The following is a 20411-nucleotide window of genomic DNA, read 5'->3' as shown; positions in this document are numbered from 1 at the left end:
TGCAGTGGATAACCTGCAAAACACTGGCCTGTCATAGCAGACCAGCATTACATTTTAACTTAAAGCATACTGTCTCTGTCCATCTCCCTGTTGCAGCTGCTCACACACCTCAATTAACGTTGCTAGTGCAACCTGAAAAATACAGAAATATCTCACTCTGCAGTGGTTTGACCCCTTCCCAGAAAACTGGTTTATTGCATGGTTAGAACACTAGCCTTCCTCAGAGAAGTGCATACCATGAAAGAAGAAATGATCACGTCTGCTGTGGTGGCCTAACTTCTTCATGTTGTACATCTTAAAAATAATGGCAATAAAACAAACAAAAACTGATACATAGTACTAAATAATATGGCAGTTTCCATCAAGTTTAATATGTCCCTATAGATCAACTAAACTACACTTGCAATTCATGTTCAGTTGAGAAAAAGGCATATCTAACAGATTCATGGATTCATAGATTGTTTCTAGGCTAAAGACCCGGGTTGGGGGGCCTTTCTAAGCCTAGCCAAGTTTTCCTGAAAGAAAAATACTGTCCTGTATTCAGATAGGACATTGAAGGCCAGGCATTTATAAATTACCTCTGTCCCTAAGAGACATGGGTGGCAGACCAGGTGTAAATTTCCTATTGCCCATTCACTGGTCTAGGATGCACTTAAATTGGGTAAGAGACAAACTCTCCTTTACATGGATGGGAAACCTTTCCCATAGGAGGGGCAGTCCCTGGGACTCATCTGTCTCTCGAACATGTTCTGTTTAAATCACAGACAAAATTCAGGTCCCTCAACCTTGTATTTCTGGTACTGTTTGACTTACGAATATGTAGGAGATTCATAAGTGTGGGGTTTCCAGATGCCTTGTAAGCCAGACATAGTTCACACCTTAGCAGTGTATAGGAGACTGAGTGGAGAGAAAGGGCTTTAAGGCCATCTGCATAAGACAAGTTTGTATTCTTTTTGTAAGAAACCTCTGAGGTTGCTCTAGTTGCTGCATAGGGTCTATATTAAATCAGTGAACGCTTAAAATAGCAAAAGCTGATTTATCGACCTTTTAAGAGCGAATGCTGACAATCCTGAAGACAGTGAAAAGCGATTTTTTTCTCAGGGAAAAAGAAAATCGCTGGACAGTTTTTGGGACTTTGCCATTTCCTCCACTGTGGTGCAGTCTCGGAGTTGGTATAATTAGGTTGGCGGGGGATATGGTGGGCACAGTGGGGGGATGAAGCTTCCCACTTTGTTTTGCGTTTTGAACTTTTTTTTTTTGGTGGAACAGTGATTTTTTTCCCTGGGAAAAAAATTGCTGTTCCTTGAATTTGAGATTGTCAGTTTTCACTCTTAAAGGGTCGATAAATCAGCGTTCACTATTTTAAGCATTCGCTGATTTAATATAGACCCGCTGTATATGCCTGGTCAGGTAGATGTCAAAGGGTGCATTATGATTGGAGGGATAAGGGTGGAGTACAGTGGGATAATGACCTCTTTGGACCTGGATGCCATGTCCTTACTTATAAGTTGGGAAACAGAAAAGGATTTTCTCAACTCTGTGGCCAGGTGGTGGTCAAAGGTAAGGCTACTGTCTATGTGCTTACCCAGATCCCTGACCTCTGGGTCAACTATGGACATATTATTAACATGGTAATTAGCTGGCATGGTTGACTTCCCATAGGGTACAGTTATGCATTTCTTAACACTGAGTTTAAGACCATGGCTTTGGCAGCATTTCTTAATCAGAGATGAACCTTCTGGAAGAATGCTAATGTCTGCAGTGGAGTTGATAAGAACACCCAGCTTGCAATCATTTGTAAACTTAGTTAGTCATAAACGTTCGGCATTTGCTAACATTTCAGAGAAATAGATGCCAAAAAGGTGTGGGTCCAGTATTAAGCCCTGCAGGACTCTGCTACTGATTGGCCTTGTAGTGGAGGTGGCCTCACCTAGTTTGACCTCCTGGGTCCTATCAGTGAGCCAGTTGGCTATCCAGTGGGTAATAAAAGGGTTTATACCTAAATTAGTGAGCTTGTCTATGATGCCTTAGTTGGGGTATTGTATCAAAAGCCTTGGCCAGGTCTTTGTAAGCTGTGTGCACAGTCTAACCTTCATCCATTGTTTTGGTGACTCTCTCAAAAAGTCCACTAGATTTAATAGGTATGACCTTCTTTTAACAAAGCCAAACTGTGATAGGTCCAGTGTTTGCAGGTTACCGATCTCCTCATTTATCATATCCATGATGAATCTTTCCATGGCCTTACATTTGAGGCTTGTAAGACTTATGGGCCTGTAGTTACCCCGAGCAGTGGTTGGACCTCCTTTGTGAAGCAGAATGACTGCAGCTATCTTCTGTTCCTTTGGTACAAAACCTGACTGAAAGCTCCACTTGAAAATTGATTCAATAGACTGGATAGGTCATGTTTCATGCAATTTATTAAAACTCCTGGGAAGTTATCATTGCCCATTGATGCAGTGATTTTGACACTGGAAAGTGCACTGATGGACCTGTTATCAAGTAATGGTGGGGGGTGTGCAATATTTCATTTGGGCTGTTATGGGGATGTTGGGGGAGGAATGTGAGCTGAACCTGTCAACCAAAATGTTGGCAGTGGCCTCCGGTTCAGTCTGGGTGATGCCATTTACAATTAGTTCTGCTCATTGCTGTGTAGTTCCCCTGAGGTTATGCACATAGCTGTAGAAAGCTTTGTAGTTGTTCTTTGCCTGAGAAACTCTTTTTCTTCAAATTTAACTTTTGCAGTATTAAGTAACCCTCTTAGCTGCCTGTTTAGATTGCTCACGGTGCTTTTAGTATGTATGTATGGCTTTGCTCCTCCTTTGTTTGGCCAAGATTCTTTTTCTTTTGTTGTATAACTGATTGAAATTGTAATTCCACAAGGGTGGCTTGCTTTTTGAGTTTGCCTTGTTCTTAATAAGAGTGGGCACAGCTCACTGTATACAGCTGTCATTATGGCTGTACAGAGATTTTGTAAATAGCTCTGCATATGTTATGGTGTTTACTGGGTTTGGGGTGTTTGGAATTTAGCCAGGGTTTTACTTAGAGAGAGAAGTTAGCATTGGAATAGTTCCTGAAGGTTTTCGGTTTCACTGGATCCCCGGATTTAAATTTTATTTTAAGTAGTACTGTCTTCAGAAGCTAATGCAAACCTTTCTTCTGCAGTCACTTGTGATTGCATTGAGTATTTTGGAACTCTTGCAAACTTTTACTTCTACCCCTCACCTTTCTTTAGTGTCTAAAATTTCTACCTCAGACAGCCTAATGCTTTTTGTTCATCAATAAACAGTTGACACAACCTGCAAGGAAAAAAAATCTTAAGTTGAGATGGATAAGTAGACTTAACCTCTTTGGAGGGTATTGACATATGACCTTTAGGAATCATATCTGCTGTTTAAACCTTTGGAGAGAATAGTCATTCAAAACAATATACTGCAGACATATTTGTTTTGTGTGTAATGATTTAAATCACATTTTTATGTTTTTAAGATCTCTTTTTTTGCAAGACAGTAGAACAAAGATAAGGATAAAGAGTTGAAAAGAGCTCAGGTCTAATAGAGATGAGTCAGGTCATAAAGTTTTATCTGCCGATCTGATTTTGAAAATTGTAGGTGAGAGAATGCTCCATCTGTTTCATTCCTGCTCATATTTTTTTTGTGGCTGTTATAGTTGTCTCAAAGGGGAGGTCTTCCATCTGTTCAAAATTAGACCTTCTGTAAGAGTAGTGCCCTTCAACCTGTCTGTGAACAGGTAGGCCACAGCAGAATGCCCCTCTTATGGCTACTCCACAGAGCTCATTTGCGCATCTGCTAGATAAAGACTATCCTGTGATGGGCAGACTTAAGCCGGAGTATGCATTCTCCACCTTTTTCCCCGAGTACCTTAAACTATAGCTGCTGCGTTTTTGGAGACTGCTGGTAGCTGCACATCGACCAGACTCTGGAAGGGGTTGCCTGATGGGGACTTTAAATTTCAGTTATAGTTGTCTAACTATGTCTTTGATTGCTAACGTTGCCACGTATCATGTACACAATACTGTGGCTGGTATAGCCACAGAATCTGGCACCAGATAAGCTGCACCTGGATACATTTCCTGTGTTTTGTCAAAAATACCACTACAACCTCTGAAAGGCCCAGTTTGATCAGATATTATTTTGGCCTAGATATTAAAGCTGTACTGAAGAAGATGGAACAGAAGGACAAGGCTGACACTGTCATTGGATTTCCTCTTCTGTGATTCCCGTATCACAAACACTGGATTGGTGGGTACCCTAAGCAAAACCTTAGTTAGCCTTCTTGTTCCATAGTCTTCCTTTCTGCTGACAGTGGCTTGCTTGTGTATATATGTGATAGTGGTGGGAAAAGTACCTTTTTATGGCTTGTTTAGATTGCTTTTAGGTTTGGATTAATGATCCCTCTTCCTGTTGCGTCTGCTTTTGACTGTTTGGAGCTGAGGAAGAGGGCTGTTGGCCCATTTGTTTTTGGAAACAAACTTATTCTGTCCCCTCCCCCGCAGCTTGGCATGTGGCTGTATTGTCATAGAATCATAGGGCATTATGGCATCTTTTCTCATAAGGGAACACAAGGCCACTTCCTCCTTGCCAGATAGTGATTGTTTATCTGGCACTATGGTGTAGTTTTTAGACTTCTCTGTCATCCCTTTGGGTGAGAGCATGCTGACAGTCATTTGCAGCCCTTCCTTAGTCCTCTCCTGAAGTTCTTGCTGCTCTAGGTACAATGGCTGTACTGAGTCTCTGGAAGTAAGGCCCTCCGAGAAAAAGCCTTTTGCTGCCATAGGTATTATGGTCCTTCCTCTACTCTTGCTTGGTTAGCAAGTTGAAAAAACATGATGTCCTTTCAATAGATTAGAATGTTCTGTACATTTTTTTGTTCTCCGTAACTGTGTCTTGTCACAAGTTGACTAATGATTAAATTCCTTCTCAGCATCTCTTGGTGATGGACATGTAGGATATAGATTTGGACTTAGTCTTTTGATAGTACAGGTGACTCCTCTGCTCTTGACAAGGGATGGCCAGTGATTTGGATGACAGCCAGCACCACATCACTGCCTGAATTAGGACCCTCTTCCAGTCTCTTGAACCTGCTTACTGTAAGCTGTTATCAGTTTGGATAAAGCAGTACCATTTGCCACCATTTTCAGTCAGTCACAGGTGCTTATCGAGTTTAACATGCCTCTGTGCTTGGGCCACTTTTGTAATTAAGGTTTCCTTGACTATCTTCTGTTTGTTCTTCCACCTGAAAGGCGGCATTCAAGATCCTGCTCTGCCTTGTCAGGTGGTTCCTTTGAGAGTACTGCTTTTTTGTCCCACTTTCAAGAACCCTGCTCTTTTTTCTTTTGGGGGGGGGTCTTGGACCTCTCTGTAGTTTTAGTTGGTGTTTTGTTAGCACCGCTTCTGGGGGGGGGGGGTTAAGGCCTTTGTATATGGGGATTGCCTCTGACCGCTTTCTAGTGTCAAGCATCTTCCCACACCTTGAAGCTTTTTCTTGAAAGATGCTTTCTCTTCATTCTTCTGGTGTTCTTTTGTGACTGTGCTTCACTCCCTTTAGGGTACACCCCATCTCAGGTGTACCTAATGTAATTGTTTTAATTAACTTAAAAGGATCAGTAAATCCATTTGTTTGGCTTTAGAAGGGGAAAGGTTTGCAGCTGCTAAATTAACATTTAGTGGAATAACAGCTACATTCTCTTCACCATGTGGTGATGCCACCTGCTGGTCTTAGTTGTTATAGTCCGCTCCTGTCTAGGAGCAGCTGCCTCCACTGCTTACTGCAGAATGTCTTGTTACAGGCAGTAATGCTGCAGATTTGGTCTGTGGTGCTTCCTTACTGTGGGCAATAATGTCTTGACTTTAACTTTGGGAGTCTGACCTCTTTTGATTTGAAAGTTCTCTAGGGCTCAATGTTCTCTTACATTTTCTGATGTGATTCTCAGCTTCTTTCTACCCTGCTGGCTTACTTCTTTGATTTTAGCCTGATCATCAGATCTATCAAAGAAGGTTCACACAGTTAGACAACACACAAATTCCTTATCCTGTCAGTTGATCTGTAAGAGAACCCTTTTTAAGGTACAGGAATGCCCTCTTGCATCCCCAATTCAGGTCACTGGGCTTCTTCCCCCAGCTTTGCATATTGGAAAGCCCTGCACATTGAGCTGGTGTATGCTAGCACATCTCTTATTAGCAATGAAAGTGCCAGTTCTTTCTTGTTTTTGACAAATAAGGTGCTTGCTTGTTGCTAGGAGATGAACTGGTGGGTATGAACCATAAATCGCACATGCAATCAATAATTCCCATCATTGTCTGCATTGTCAGGGGTACATATTTTTCACCAGGTTTGCAAACATTTCAGTATAACATTCAGATTTCTTACTTTTCTGACTAGTAGAAAGAACCCAGATCCATAATGACCTGTCAAGGATGGACCCCTTTTTGATTAATGTGACAGGAACATATTTGTTGTGTGTGTGTGTGTGTGTATGTGTGTATGTCTGTGTGTGTGTATGTCTGTGTGTGTGTGTGTGTGTGTGTGTGTGTGTGTGTGTGTGTGTGTGTGTGTGTGTGTGTGTGTGTGTGTGTATGTCTGTGTGTGCATGTCTGTGTGTGCATGTCTGTGTGTGTGCACGTATGTGTGTGTGTGTCTGTGTGTCTGTGTGTTTGTGTGTGTGTCAGTGTGTGTGCATGTGTGTGTGTGTGTGTGTGTGTGTGTGTGTGTGTGTGTGTGTGTCTGTCTGTGTGTGTGTGTGTGTGTATATGTCTGTGTGTGTGTCTGTGTGTGTGTGTATGTCTGTATATGTCTGTGTGTGTGTATATGTCTGTATATGTCTGTGTGTGTGTGTGTGTGTGTGTGTGTGTGTATGTCTGTGTGTGTGTGTATGTCTGTGTGTGTGTGTATGTCTGTGTGTGTGTGTGTGTCTGTGTGTGTGTATGTCTGTGTGTGTGTGTGTATGTCTGTGTGTATGTCTGTATGTCTGTGTGTCTGTGTGTGTGTTTTGTAGGTTCATATCTTCACTATTTTCTTTTGGCTTTCAGGAAACTGTTGGGAGTGAACTGATGGACTTGGAGGCAAAGCACCCTGTCCTAGTGCTGACATCTTGGTGTGTCCTAGCAGTTGCTGGGGTTTCAGAAAACAATAGGTCAAGTTAGGGATATTCAAATCTTAAACCCATCAAGTAGAGTCATCCTGTAGATCATAGTAAGAATGTAATATGTTGTATTGTATGAGGTTTGTATGGTTTCATCTTCCAAGTGATAATAGTGTTATGCTTTCTAATTGCAGATTCTGAATTCAATAACGGAAGAAGTACTAGACCACCATGGAACATTTAGAAGTCCTCTAGACCAACTGGATTTTATTGTAGAATCATTTAATAAAGGTATTCATTGCAAATATTTTGTGTTATTCATATAAATAATAATAATAGAGCTTATTATGAAAATGACTTTAATTTTGTAAAGAAATTATAGCAAAACTTCATTGAAAACTGAACCCTATTTTAAAAATGCTGACAGAGCATCTACTTCATTCTGTTAAATACATATAAATTCATAGACTTTATCAGTAGTCTGGGATAGCTTATTTTATAAGATTAGCCTGTTTTTCCTAAATGGTTGGAAACTTACAGAAGTTCCTTAACCAGTTTGTAGAGTATGCAAGTCCAACATTGATCTCAAAGGCTGAGACTCTGGCTGCTTTATCCCAAGCTCACTTAAGTTGTACCATAGCTGTCTTGGCCTTACAAGCTCTTGTCAGTTATAGTTACACAAGCCCATCACTGTCGGAGGGAAAACACTTTTCTTTATTATTGATAGTTAATTCCCTTCTCTTTTTAAAGTGAAGCTTTTTTTCATAATTTGTTTTGTTTGGAAAATTGATATCCAGCCAAGTTTTTGAATTCTTTGTGGTGTTTTAAAATTTGTCAGCCTTCTCTTGGTTTTTCCAAGATTTTTTATCTGGCTTTATCTTGCTTTATTTTTCTGTTTGTCCTTACAGTGACACAAATTCTTTTGAATTCCCGTATCTTCTTATCCCTACACATTCCATGTTTTGCTGTATGTGTCATCACTGTTTTGTCTTTAAGCCTTCTTAGGAATATATTAAGACTTGTTTGTTATTAACCCATCACAGGGTGAAAGTATGTGACTTTGCTGTTCGAAGAGATTGTCACTTACCCAGTCCATCTAAATATGAATTGTCAGTAGATAAACATTTGGCACAATTACCTTTGCTGGAAAATCAGAATTCTTTGTTCTGTGTGTGTTCTGTTACTAACCCAAGTGCCAAGTAATTTTCCAAAACTGGCAATGTGGTGTATCTTAAAGCACTCTGGAAGTACTATCATTTCAATGAGAAGTTGAGTTGAAGTCCCATTTTTCAACATTGATGTTAGTTCAGGTGGATGTAAAAAAATGTCATGACATGTAATGAAGAGTTAGACATAGTTTTTACTAAAACAAACATGTATGCATCAAGGACTAAAGCAGGAATGCTTACTACATTCCTCAAGTAACTGGTTAGAGTATTATATGTCATGACATACAGAAACATTGTTCTGTTGTTCGCTAGACATAATGTGCCCACATATTCCTGCTCAAGTTTACCCCAAAACATAACATAAACAAAAAGAGCATAAAGGGGTATAACCTTAGATTATGACCCAAACAACTTGCGTTTAAATAGCTGTACATGTCCTGGTGCAGGTGAGGTGGGAATGAGTAACCAGCATCATCTCATCCATCTTGGGCAGTAGAGAGTGATAGTTTAGCTTGCCCGATCAGCACCATGCATTTGCTTGCTTGCTACTGAAAAGGCCAAGGCCAAGAATGTGGGTTTGGTGATCCAAAGCATGTGGCTGTGAGTTTGAGTGTAAACATGCAAATGCTTAGAAATGGTTTCATATTTTCCTTCACAGCAAAACTCTCACAAATGGAAATTGAATCAAGGGGCCTTCCAGAATTTGATCCGGCTGTGAAGAACACTTCGGATAGACCTGTTCTCTTCCATTCACAACAAACAACTGGAAAAATGTCTGCTGCAGGACTCCATGGAAGTAGGCCTTGAAACAGGTGTATTCTCACTTCCTTGGATGGGATTATTCTTTTATGCCTCTCCACTGACACTGAAGGTCATTCTGAAGATTCAGAAGGACTCTCCAAAGATTGTTGTAGTGACTCCCTTGTGGCCCAGGCAACAGTGGGTCTTCCTTCTTTTGGAAGTGGCCAATGGGAATTACCACAAACTTCCTCACAGACTGGACGTGCTCTACAAAATAGGGGTTGTCTGATACACTTCATCTTGAAACACCTTCAAATGAATGCCTGGGTGATTAAAATGTTGATACCTTTTGGGCATCTATTTCTGTGGATGTGCAGCAGGTATTAAAGGAGGCAAAGAAACCTACTACTAAGAAATAAAATGACCCTTTTAAGGCTGGCATTTTTCTGTTTGTACAATGTGTGTGTGACTTATCTCTTGGTCCTATTCATCTGATAAGGTTCATCGTTCTCCATCATGTCTTGCCCATGGATTTCTATCTTTCAATTCCCTCTCATGTCAAGTTGTTTTTGAAAGTGATTCTCCCTACCAGTCTACCTAGAAAGCAGGTGTCACCTTCTTAGGATCTTAATTTTGTTTTGGAAAAATTTACACTTGCTCCATTTGAACCAGCTCATCAGGCTGATTTGCGGTTCTTCACATGGAAAACAGTGCTGCTGAAGAGTGTCTGAGATGAAAGCTCATGGTGGGTCAACGTTATCTCATTTTACATAGATGGGGTTTCTTTGTGAATTGATCCTTCATTTTTGCCTGAAGTGGTATCCAGGATTACCTTTGAGCCAAGTTATCCATCTACCTGTCTTTTTCCCAGAACCTAAAAATAATGGGAGAAATGATTCTTCATACTCTGGATATCCACAAATAAATCTAATTCTATCTTCACAGAATTAAAACCTTCAGAAATTCTGATCAGTTATTAGTTTCTTATGAAGTTAAGAAAAAAGGCCAACTAGTGTTAAGGCAGACAGTTTCTAAATGGTTGACCCATACTATATTTTGTTTACCCACCGTAACAAGTCAATTCCAGGCAAAGTTGAGGCACATTCTACTAGGACTTTTGCTTCTTCAGTGCGACTTTTGAAAGGTATGGACTCTAAAGGTATTCTAGAGGCAGTAGTTTTGTCCTCTGTACATACTTTCACAAAGCAATACAAACTAGACTCCTTTTCCAGGGCTAAAGCAGGCTTTGCTGGGACCATTCTCCAGTTACTCCTGGACCATCCTCTTTCCTTCTCCCAAACTTTCTAAGCTTTGGTATTCTACCCATATAGCTTAGGCGACTGCAGCAGTGATCTAATGATGAGCATAGTACATTTGTGCAGTTAAATTTACCTTAACAGTAGATGTTTGAATGCATCATTTCTGCAGTAGCCACTTCCTTCTCTCTCTCTCTCTCTTATTTATTTTTTTTTTTCTCTTGTGTCTGCTTTTGCTACCAACAATATGGGTATGTGGAAGGTGTCCTAAAGCTTTGGAAACTGGTTGGCCATTAAATCCTGTGCAGGCTATAACCCCCATATAGCTTAGGCTACTGCAGCAGTGATCTATTCAAACATCAACTGTTATGCTAAGTTTAGTTACAGAACTGAACTTTATTAGGAGACCTTGTAAGACAGAGGGAGAGAGACTCTTGTAATTTACTCTTCTCCACTCCTCCCTATTAGCTATTTTTTCTTCTCCATTCTCACTCTGTTGTGGCTTATGCATCTCATTATGCACTGTGTCTAGTACTTGTACTTCTTAGCCCTTTTCATCACTTGAACATTTCATACTTGTTCTTGACTTATAAGGCCCCAAATTATTCACGTGTCTGCCAGGTCAGGAGCCATGATGTGTGCCAGCAATGCATTTCCTGCCTTGAGAAAGAGAACAATGTTGAGGACTGACGTAGATGCCAGATTTTCAATCTAGCTATCAGAAGATATAGACAGTAGAAGCACCAGGTCTATGTAACATTTTGATGAATGGCAATGTATCCACAACAAGGATTGGCTGAAAATTTAAGCTCTCAATCTTAAGGCTGTTGCTAGAGTACTGAGAAGAAAAGTGAAGAGAGGTGTTAGGGCAGATACTGATCACCACTTCCAGGATGTCATTTTTTCCTTGAAATGACATTTTAGACCATGTCATCAGTTGCTTGTCAGATTGCAAGGAGGTAAATTCATGCCCATTATTCACTTTACTGGTTGTACTCCATCAGCAGTTGTGAGGGTGCATCCCTTGTTATCAAGCCTGCCTTGCCCTATGGTCAAGAGGCTATAGCATTCATGCAGTTGGCCTGTAACTGTGAGGATGGTTCATTAGATGTTTTTATACGTGCATGTTCAAAGGAAAGTTCAAGTAAATATTTACATGTGAGACAGTTTGAGATGTAGGGCAAATCTGTCTTCGGAGATGCAGGAGAGCATCCTTTTGGAACATTGGTTGGTACCAGAGTTGTAATTTGCACAGGGGCATCTGATTCTTAAACTGCCTTCGCAGACCATGTCACTCAGCACTCCTACCTTATCAGCTATCACTTGACCACACTTACATCTGGCAAACATGTACCAACCCACCCCAAAACAATTTTTATAGAACATTTGATCTGTTCAGTTTCTCTTGAGGTATTTTTTTTGCTTATCTATAGCAAGCAGCTAAAACATAGATTTTTTTTCCAGAACCATTTTTGTGATCAGATGATTAATTTGTAGTTCATATACACATTATGAAAACCCTGTCTTGCTTGATCATATTTCGTCATTTCTGTGTAACACTAGCAAATAAAAAGGCCCCATGTTAGGACTGCAAATTTGGGGGTGGGTGGGTTCTGAAGCAGAAATCCTGTGTGTATTTGGAGACTAAGCTTTCAATATCCACCATGTAAGAAGTTTCACCTCCTAAACTAGCTCAAGATAGTGTGGTGGCTAGCGGAGGTGCTAGTGGGTCATTTGGGAGACCAGGGCAATTGAGGAGCGAGTCACCACAGAAGTGGGGATGACCCCCTCACAGTACTAACCCAGAAGCACTCCCCAGCATGTAGGAACTGAACTGGAGTGCAAGCAAAATTCCTTGTAAGCTGCATCGCTGTGGCTGCACTGGGAGTTGTGATCTTCTTTCTCTGTCTTTCTCTCTCTTTCTTCACACACACACACACACACACACACACACACACACACACACACACACACACACATATCTGTATATATCTAACCTGCACATTGATTTGATTATAAGTATGAGGAAGAGATAGTAGTCCACAGTACAGGGAGATTTGAGCCAAATGTGGGTGACTCCAAGATCAAGGAGGATTAGTAGCTGGTTGCTAATGGTCCTGCCGTCAGAGGACTAAAAACAACCTAGCATGCAGTTTTGGATACAGAGTCTAGTGAGTCTGTGTAGAGACATGGAAGATATGTGCAGATTTTTTTTGGGGAAATGAAGGCTGCCTAAAGCAGGACTGAATAGTCCATAACCGTGATACAAGTAAAACTTATTAAGCTGTCTGACAGTTGTTTCATGTTTGTTTAAATGCAGTGTGTCAAGCCTACATCAACAGTAGAAACATTATTTCTCTTTTCAAGTGATTCTGCATGTTAGTACAGCTGCAGCATAAAATTAGTTTCATCAGGCCTTATTCATTCTTACAGGCCTTCTAGTTTGAAAGTTGCCATCATATGTCATTGAGTTTTGTGCTTTCTAGTGACTTTTTTGATTTGTTTTTCCCCATAATTGAAACACTTGGAGCATACTGGTTTATACAGGTGAAGACCCAAGTTGTGAATGTGCAATTCTGATAATTACTATTCGTCTGGAGAGATGTATTAAGTTTAGTACTTCTGATGTCGAAACTTCAGGTATGGCCCACCCATCGAATGAACAAGCTTGGTTCTGTGACACTTCACAGTTGTGTTGATGCTAGTTTTGTATTCCCTTATCTAATTGTGAGTACTGCTACAAGAACCTCCCTATTTGTAGTGTTTTGATATTTGTTCCCATCTTCCATAGACTGATGTGTGCAACATTGAAGGATGCCGTGCCTCTCCTGTCCATATATGCCATGTTGACCAAGGCTGAAACAGCTTCTGTCATTTTTGTCTGTTTGAGAGGCATATTTCTTGCAATAAATAGGACATGGGTTGGTGTAAAGGTGAGGGGAAAAGGCAGTGCGGCAAGTATATTCAGATATTAGCTACAATCACCATGGCATATAGGGATAAAGCCTTGACTATATCTCAGGCAAATCAGGTTTGATTAATGGCCCGGACATCTGAGGAGCTGGCAGGGAAGAATGGGCATGCCCATCCTGAGGGGTGGAGGCAGGCACATGTGGATACACAAGGGTTGGCTGATTTCTGTGGTGGAGACTCAGGGAAACAACTTCAAAGATGCTACTGTAGGTGGGCACGTGTATGAGGGTAGGGAAAGTAGTAAAAAAAATAAATAAATAAATAAATAAAAAACACTCCCGGCAGCAGTATTGATGCTGCATCAGGTTCCTTGATTTTCCCACTGACCCAAAACATGAATTAGGAATACCTCAGTGTTGATCAGTGTGTGTATATGTACCTTTAAGAAGCTATCCAAAGGCTTGCACAAGTGTATAAATACTGAGCACGTACAAGTCTGACTGCCATTTTTGTAGTAAGCTGTTGAAATTTAAGCATGTATGTATGCTAGGTCTGTCTGTTAACCAGTTCGTTTATATTTTATGATTCTGCTATCCATCCTGATGTGTTTCTATGTATTAAAGCATCTATTCAAAATACCCTGCCTGCTTGTCATCTATGTTCGAGAGGGATAAGCGACATGGTGTCAGAAGTGGCATGTCTAAAGGGACATGATGTTAGAAGAATGGCCAAAATGATTCTTTTGCCGGAAAGAGTTCCAGTTTCTTTCACTTCAGTCCAAGAGGTACACGGTTGGCACTGGAGGAATATAAAGGAGTGAAACATCCCTACTGCATGCATAATTTGCAAAACAGGTCAGAAAGGAATTCCAGATATTAAAACTTGCTCAAAACTATTTCTTATTCGCAAAATATGAAATGAGGAATACAGAACGCTCTAAAAGATATTCGAATAAACCAATATGTCTGATATTGATACAAATATTTGAATTACTACGGAAAATGTTTGAAATAAAGTCTGAATTGCATAAAACAAATAAAATAAGAGGAAACAACTGCATTTTCACTAAGCACATATTTTTTGTATTAATTAAAGATATCCGAATTATTAAAAGTGTATAAAGTGTTTGCATGTTTGTGTAGTATTACAGTAAAGCTATTTCACAAAATACAGCCATTACAGAGGATATTTCGCAAAGTACAGTATTTCAAAGAGTTTATTGTGCATGTGAATGTTATTAGAAGCTCACAGAACAGTTTGTTTGTACATAATTACAAGGGCCATATTTTTCAGTGTGTTTGTGCATACTTTGTGAGCATGGCTGACTGATTTTGAAAACCCAGTGACTTGTGTTTGGCAATAATATTGCAGGAAACTGGAGAGTGTTTGAGCAAGAGTACTGCATTTTCATACAGGCTGCATTTTCTATTGAAAGGGAATGTTCATTTGTGTATGCATCTGCTGTCTATGTAGGAGGGGGGGAACAGTCATATGGTTGTACAGGCTAAGTTAAGGAAGGACCCTGAGTGCTTAAAACGTAAATTTAGAGAAATGTGTAACCCCCAGACAAATATTATAATGGAAAGACACTCATTTTACAAAAGGGATCAAACGTCTGGTGAAACTTTTGCAGCATATGTGGCAAAAGGTGGAGCTTTTGTCATTTTTTTGACTGTTACAAAAGTGGCAACCCTAGTGTGATACTGGAAAGGCTCACCCAGATTCTGCTACAGTTTGCTGTGAGGGAAAGGTTAGTTTGCTTTTTATTTGTTGTATTTTGTATTACTTTACTGCCTTTTTCTATTTTGTATACTGTGATTTGTTTTCTTTGCTCTGTGTTTTACTTGTATTCTGGTTTTAACTGCATATTAAAACTTGAAAAGAGACCACAGCTCTGTCTCTTGTGAGTCGGACAGAAAGTTTTCCCACCCGGTTACTGCTGTGGTCTTAAACACCACTGTCTTTCTAGTTGCGTGCCCCTTATTTTAATTTGACCATATGTCTCATTTCCTCTCTGCTTTTACTGGCTGGTGTGAGTAAGCACAAAATTATCATTTTGTGAATCATGCCCCTTTAACTATTTAAATTTATTGGCTATCCTACTGTATTCCATAGTACCAGAATACAAAAGCGATCACCCCCTTTCAGTCTATCTGGCTGTTGTAAAAATAGTGACTCTCCACTAAAACTTAGACAGGTAAAACTTTAAGTTACCTACTTTCACATCTAGCTCCTCTAGTGCACACTGCAGTGCATAGGATAAACCATTTTTTCACCTTACCTGTAAGTATCTATTGCAAGACCGCCAGTTATTAGAGAGCCCACATTCTTCCTCTCAGTAGTCATCTTGGGATTAGTGCTTTTGTCTTCTCCTGGTGAGAGAAGAAGTGCAGTTACATTATTTGCTGGAAACTGCTGATCACCAGAAAGCTTAACAACTGCTTTATAGGTAGCAGCTTGGAATATTTGCTTATATTCTGATTCTGGTGAGAGTAGGAGCAGAGTGCATTGATTCCTGCCTCTTTCTGTTTGGAGAGTCAGTGTCTGTGCCTAATGTACCTGATTGGTCTGATTGCTATTCGAGGCATCTACCAGAAAAAGGCTATAAACCTGCAGACCCTTGCATCATCTCAGACAAGCCTGTGGATCACCCAACAGGCCGTGGCCTGCTTCTCTTGGGATTGGTGCTAACATTTTGCTTCTGTTGAGAGAAGAAGCAAAAAAGTATTGTATCCCAACAAGTGAAGCTGTGCTGAGATCAGCATTAGTAGTTGCCAGGCAGTACCCATTCATGCAATTCCCCTCTTTTCATCATTCTTGACAAGCAAATTCTTTATTTTTCAGTAAGTACTGTTTGATTTCTTTCTAAGTTCAGAATATCTGCCTAAATACTTCATCCTTAAATTTTCAGGCTCTATGTATTAGTTTCCCCTCAAGTGTTTGGCAGTGTTCTATACAGACTCTGACACCTTGAGGGACATTTTTCTTGTAAAAGGAATATATAAGGAAACGGTTCCAGTACTTAGTAATAATGACCATCCCTCCTGGCATGTCTTAAGGTCAGTTCCCTGTGCTTTCTCCTATTAACATGGTGAACTTTGGCATTCTGAGGCAGTGTAGCAACTGCATCATGTACACAGACAACCCTCTCCTCTTAACTCCCAACACTCAGACTTGTGAGAGATGCACTTATATATCCAAATTGGAAGCCATGCACTCTCAAGCCAAGACCGGAATAGCTGGTCAGGAGGAGGAGGTCAAAACCTGCACCACACCACATGCAACACATAGCCCTCCAGAACACCCAACATCACAGCTCTGACGTAAAAACACAAACCACACACCCACCTTTACGGAGCTTTCAATAGAAATCTACCCAAACAGCAGAGACCTCCAAGGCAGAAACGCACTCGACCACCACGACATAGCACAAATTACAAGACACATAGCTCACCTACACAGTGTGCCCCTCAACCTAAGCCCTTAAGGCAAAACAGCTTGCCCAATACACTAATCATAGTAAGTAAGGCACACTGATGTTCCACTCACTAGGTTGAATAAGGAGAAGGTAACAGCTCTCTATCAGGTGCCAGAATCCAACACATAACACACGCACTCAAGTCACTCCACAAGAAGTACGACTCTGTCACTGTCCATGTGGGTGTGAATAACCTGAGATACAGCTAGAATTCTAAATCTCAAGCTGCACTTGCTGGAAGCACTCCTCAAAATGGAGAACATCAACACTTTTTCTGTAAAGGAGACCTAGTTTAAAGCAGCAGAAAACACCCCTGTGCTACCGGGCCATAACTCATTCCACACCTTTCTGCCCAGAACATGGATCGAAGCTCCAGAGGCAGTGGTGTCTCCATATTCATAAAGGATATGCATACCTCCAGACTAGTAGCCCAGCATAATGCATCTGAGATACTTCAGGTACAACTAACATTGGGTAAGATGGCAATTCAGGTCGTAGCCTGCTATATGTCCCCAACCATGTCCTAAGACTCTCACTCCACGTTCCTAAGCACCCTGGAAACTATTAGGGTCCGACCCAACACTCATACTAGGTGACTCAACTACCCCTCCATCAACTGTGAAAACTACTCATGCACCAGTTCACTGGCCCAACGCTTCCTGAAATTCATCAATTCCAATCCCCTGGACCAGCTCATTCTTAACCCCACTAGAGGAAGCAACATCCTTGACCTGGTTATTACTAACATGGGCAACCGTTGCTCTACACCAATAGTCAATTCCTCCCTGGTTAGATCCGCCCAGAAACTAATCACCATGGAAATCCACATCACACCCCCCGCAAAGGTAACCACCATTAAAAACTTTTCCAAAGCTGACTTTGGGCTCTTAAAAACAGAGGTGGCTAACTTCACGGCACCCATGTCAATGGAAACTAGATGCATGACTGCCGAATCATACACCAATGCACTGTTTGAACGCATACATAAATGCATGGAACTAGCCATACCCAACAGAACCAAGACTCTCTTCTCCAAAAAAAGGAAGCCAAACTGGTGGTCCACTGCCATTAATAAACTCTACAACAGAAGAAAGAAACTCTTACAGAAAAAGGTGAAGTCCCAAGACTGGAAAACTCCCTTATTACCCTCAACAAAAAGCTGAGATCCCTCATCAAAACCTTTAAAGCCAGCTATGAAGGCAGAATTGTGGCAGACACTAAAAACAACCACAAAGTCTTCTGTAGTTATGTCAAGAATCTCCATGGCAATACCCAGGTTTGCTCTGAGTTACTGCACAATGGTACCTCCTATACTGAGCCAAATGATATTGCCAACATACTGGCTGACAGATTCAGTGCCAACTTTACCCCTCTCTCCCCCACTAAAGGACCAGTCACAATACTGGTGGAGTGCCAGGCACCCAGCATTACTGTACAGGTTAAAGCTGCATTGTCCAAGGCCAACAATACAGCTTCCATGGGACCCGACTATATCTCTGGATGTGTTCTGCATGAACTACAAAATGAACTGGCACCACATCTGTGTGCCTTGTTCATTCGCAGCCTCACCTCAGGCTTTGTCCCTACCAAAAGAGGCACTGCTAGAGTCATCCCTCTCCATAAAGGGGAGCGACTACAGACCCTGGGAATTATCACTCCATTAGCCTGAAGAGTCTGATATGTAAGGCTATGGAGTGCATCATCATGGACCTAATTAACAAGGATATAGGGAATCTCCAAACTCTGGATCCCATGCAGTTTGGTTTTGTGAAAGGTAGATCATGCCTGCTCAACCTGGTTGACTTTTTTTGAGTCAGTCACCAGAGCTGTGGATGAGGGCAAGGCAGTTCATACAGCCTACCTCTATCTGGCCAAGGCCTTTGATACCATTCCCCACTCAGGAATTATGATAAACTCACCAAACTAGGCATCAACCCATATATCACTAGGTGGGTTACAAAATTGACTCTCAGATAGAACCCATAGTGTGAAAGTAGCGGACTCCAATTTAGACTGCTGACCAGTCACGAGTGGAGTCCCACAGGCATTGGTCCTGGGTCCTCTCCTGTTTGGCATCTAATTCTCAGACGTCCAGGCCAACACGGAGGGACTGTGGCTAACCAAGTTCACAGACGACTGCAAGCTGGGAGCCATTATTAACTCCCCAAGTGATGTAGACATCCTACAGAGAGGCCTCACTGAGAACATGGCCTTAAGCTTAATGCCAAAAAATATGTTGTCATCCCCTTTGGGAAAAACTCAGTTCCCACTAATTGCCATATTGAACATTGAAGGTGTTATAAGAGATCTGGGGACACAAGTTGACAGCGACCTCTCCTTCAACCACCACATTGCCACTGTGGTCAGAAAGTCCTTCTATGTGGCACATCTCATTACTAAGGGTTTTGCATCCAGGAAGAAAGAGGTCATTATCTCTCTCTACTCTTCCCTCATTAGGCCAATCATCAAGTATAATGCTCCATTTGGCATGTACATCACTAGACGCATGCAACAGCTGGAAAGGCCATAAAAGTACCTCACAAAGAGGATCCTACACCTTAAATACATGTCCTACATGGGCAGACTCAAACAACTCCAGCTATTCTCTGTCTCATTTCGTCTACTAAGAGGCAATCTCTGCTTGACTTACAAAGCCATGTCTGACCCAGCCCTGTTAGAAATGTTACACCTAAAGAAATCCCAATCCCTCCGCACCACATGCCCCAGGGACCTCAACCTCATTACCACAATCAACAGAACATGCTGGAGGGACAGATTCATAACCCAGAGACTGACCATGCCCTAGAATAGACTTCCCATACATGTCAAGCAGAGCACCTCACTGGCCCTCTTCAAGAGAAATCTTGATGAATGAATGAGAAATAGAAAGTTCACCCCAGGGATCAATCCAGTGGCTCTACTTGATAGAGGCATTGGGAACTAACATTGGGCGTCACGATGCCAGGGACTTCTATGGGCTAGGCTCCAGGGCCATTAGCCTAATACACACCTATGAACTTATATATAACTGATGCAAAAGATTTGGTGATTTAAGGGATGAGTTGATAAAGGACAGACTTGTGTGTGGTATTAAACGTGATGCGGTGAGAAAAATTTTGCTTCGTGACAGTGATTTAACTTTGAGTAAGGCCATTGAGATTTGTCCGATATAAGAGCTCACAGAAAAGCACACAAATATGCTCACAAATGAGAACAGCTCTAGAAGGCACAGTAACAAAATTCCTTGTTGATGGTATGTGGCACGTGGTTAAAAAACAGGCCCAAGCACATGGCAGCAACTGTAGCCTGCAGCACTCATTGGTAAACCCCAGAACTTTCTAGCAAGTTCCAGAGTTCGCACAGTCACAATGAAGCATAAGACTGAATCAGCAAACTCAAAGCATGGGCCCCAACCTAGTTTCATTGCTAGCGGTCGTAATTGTAGTGGAAATCTTAAATCTAAAAGGGAAAAATGTGTAGTTTTTGGTCAACAGTACCACAAATGCAATAAATGGAATAATTTCAAAAGGTTTTGTAAATCAAAAGGCCCACATTCTTTTATTAAAAGGGAACATTTTAAGAAACGAGTTGATCAGTTAGAGAGCTCCAACCCTACTCTGTATGTTGATGGTGTGTCAGTATGTTATGAAACAGTCAATGCAGTAGATGTAAGGGCAAAGAATGAAGTATTTTTTACTGTTCAGTTAAATGGAAAACCTACAGAGCTCAAAGTTGACACAGGTTCCAAGTGCAAT

At 41.2% G+C, this 20411-nt stretch overlaps 1 protein-coding gene across 1 annotated transcript in view; it reads left to right on the top strand.

Moving 5' to 3' along the window:
- The window catches only part of ORC2 (origin recognition complex subunit 2), an 829308-nt gene that overhangs the window by 466387 nt on the left and 342510 nt on the right, over window positions 1-20411 (top strand). The window contains exon 12 of the mRNA XM_044075702.1: window positions 7294-7390. Coding sequence (XP_043931637.1) covers window positions 7294-7390 — 97 coding nt within the window. The remainder of the gene's footprint in view (window positions 1-7293; window positions 7391-20411) is intronic.

This window comes from Protopterus annectens, chromosome 6.part1 (assembly GCF_019279795.1).
Source record: "Protopterus annectens isolate FY-2018-M chromosome 6.part1, PAN1.0, whole genome shotgun sequence".
Taxonomy (NCBI): domain Eukaryota; kingdom Metazoa; phylum Chordata; order Ceratodontiformes; family Protopteridae; genus Protopterus; species Protopterus annectens.
Note: the sequence above shows the minus strand (reverse complement) of the source record. Positions and strands in the feature narration are given on the sequence as shown.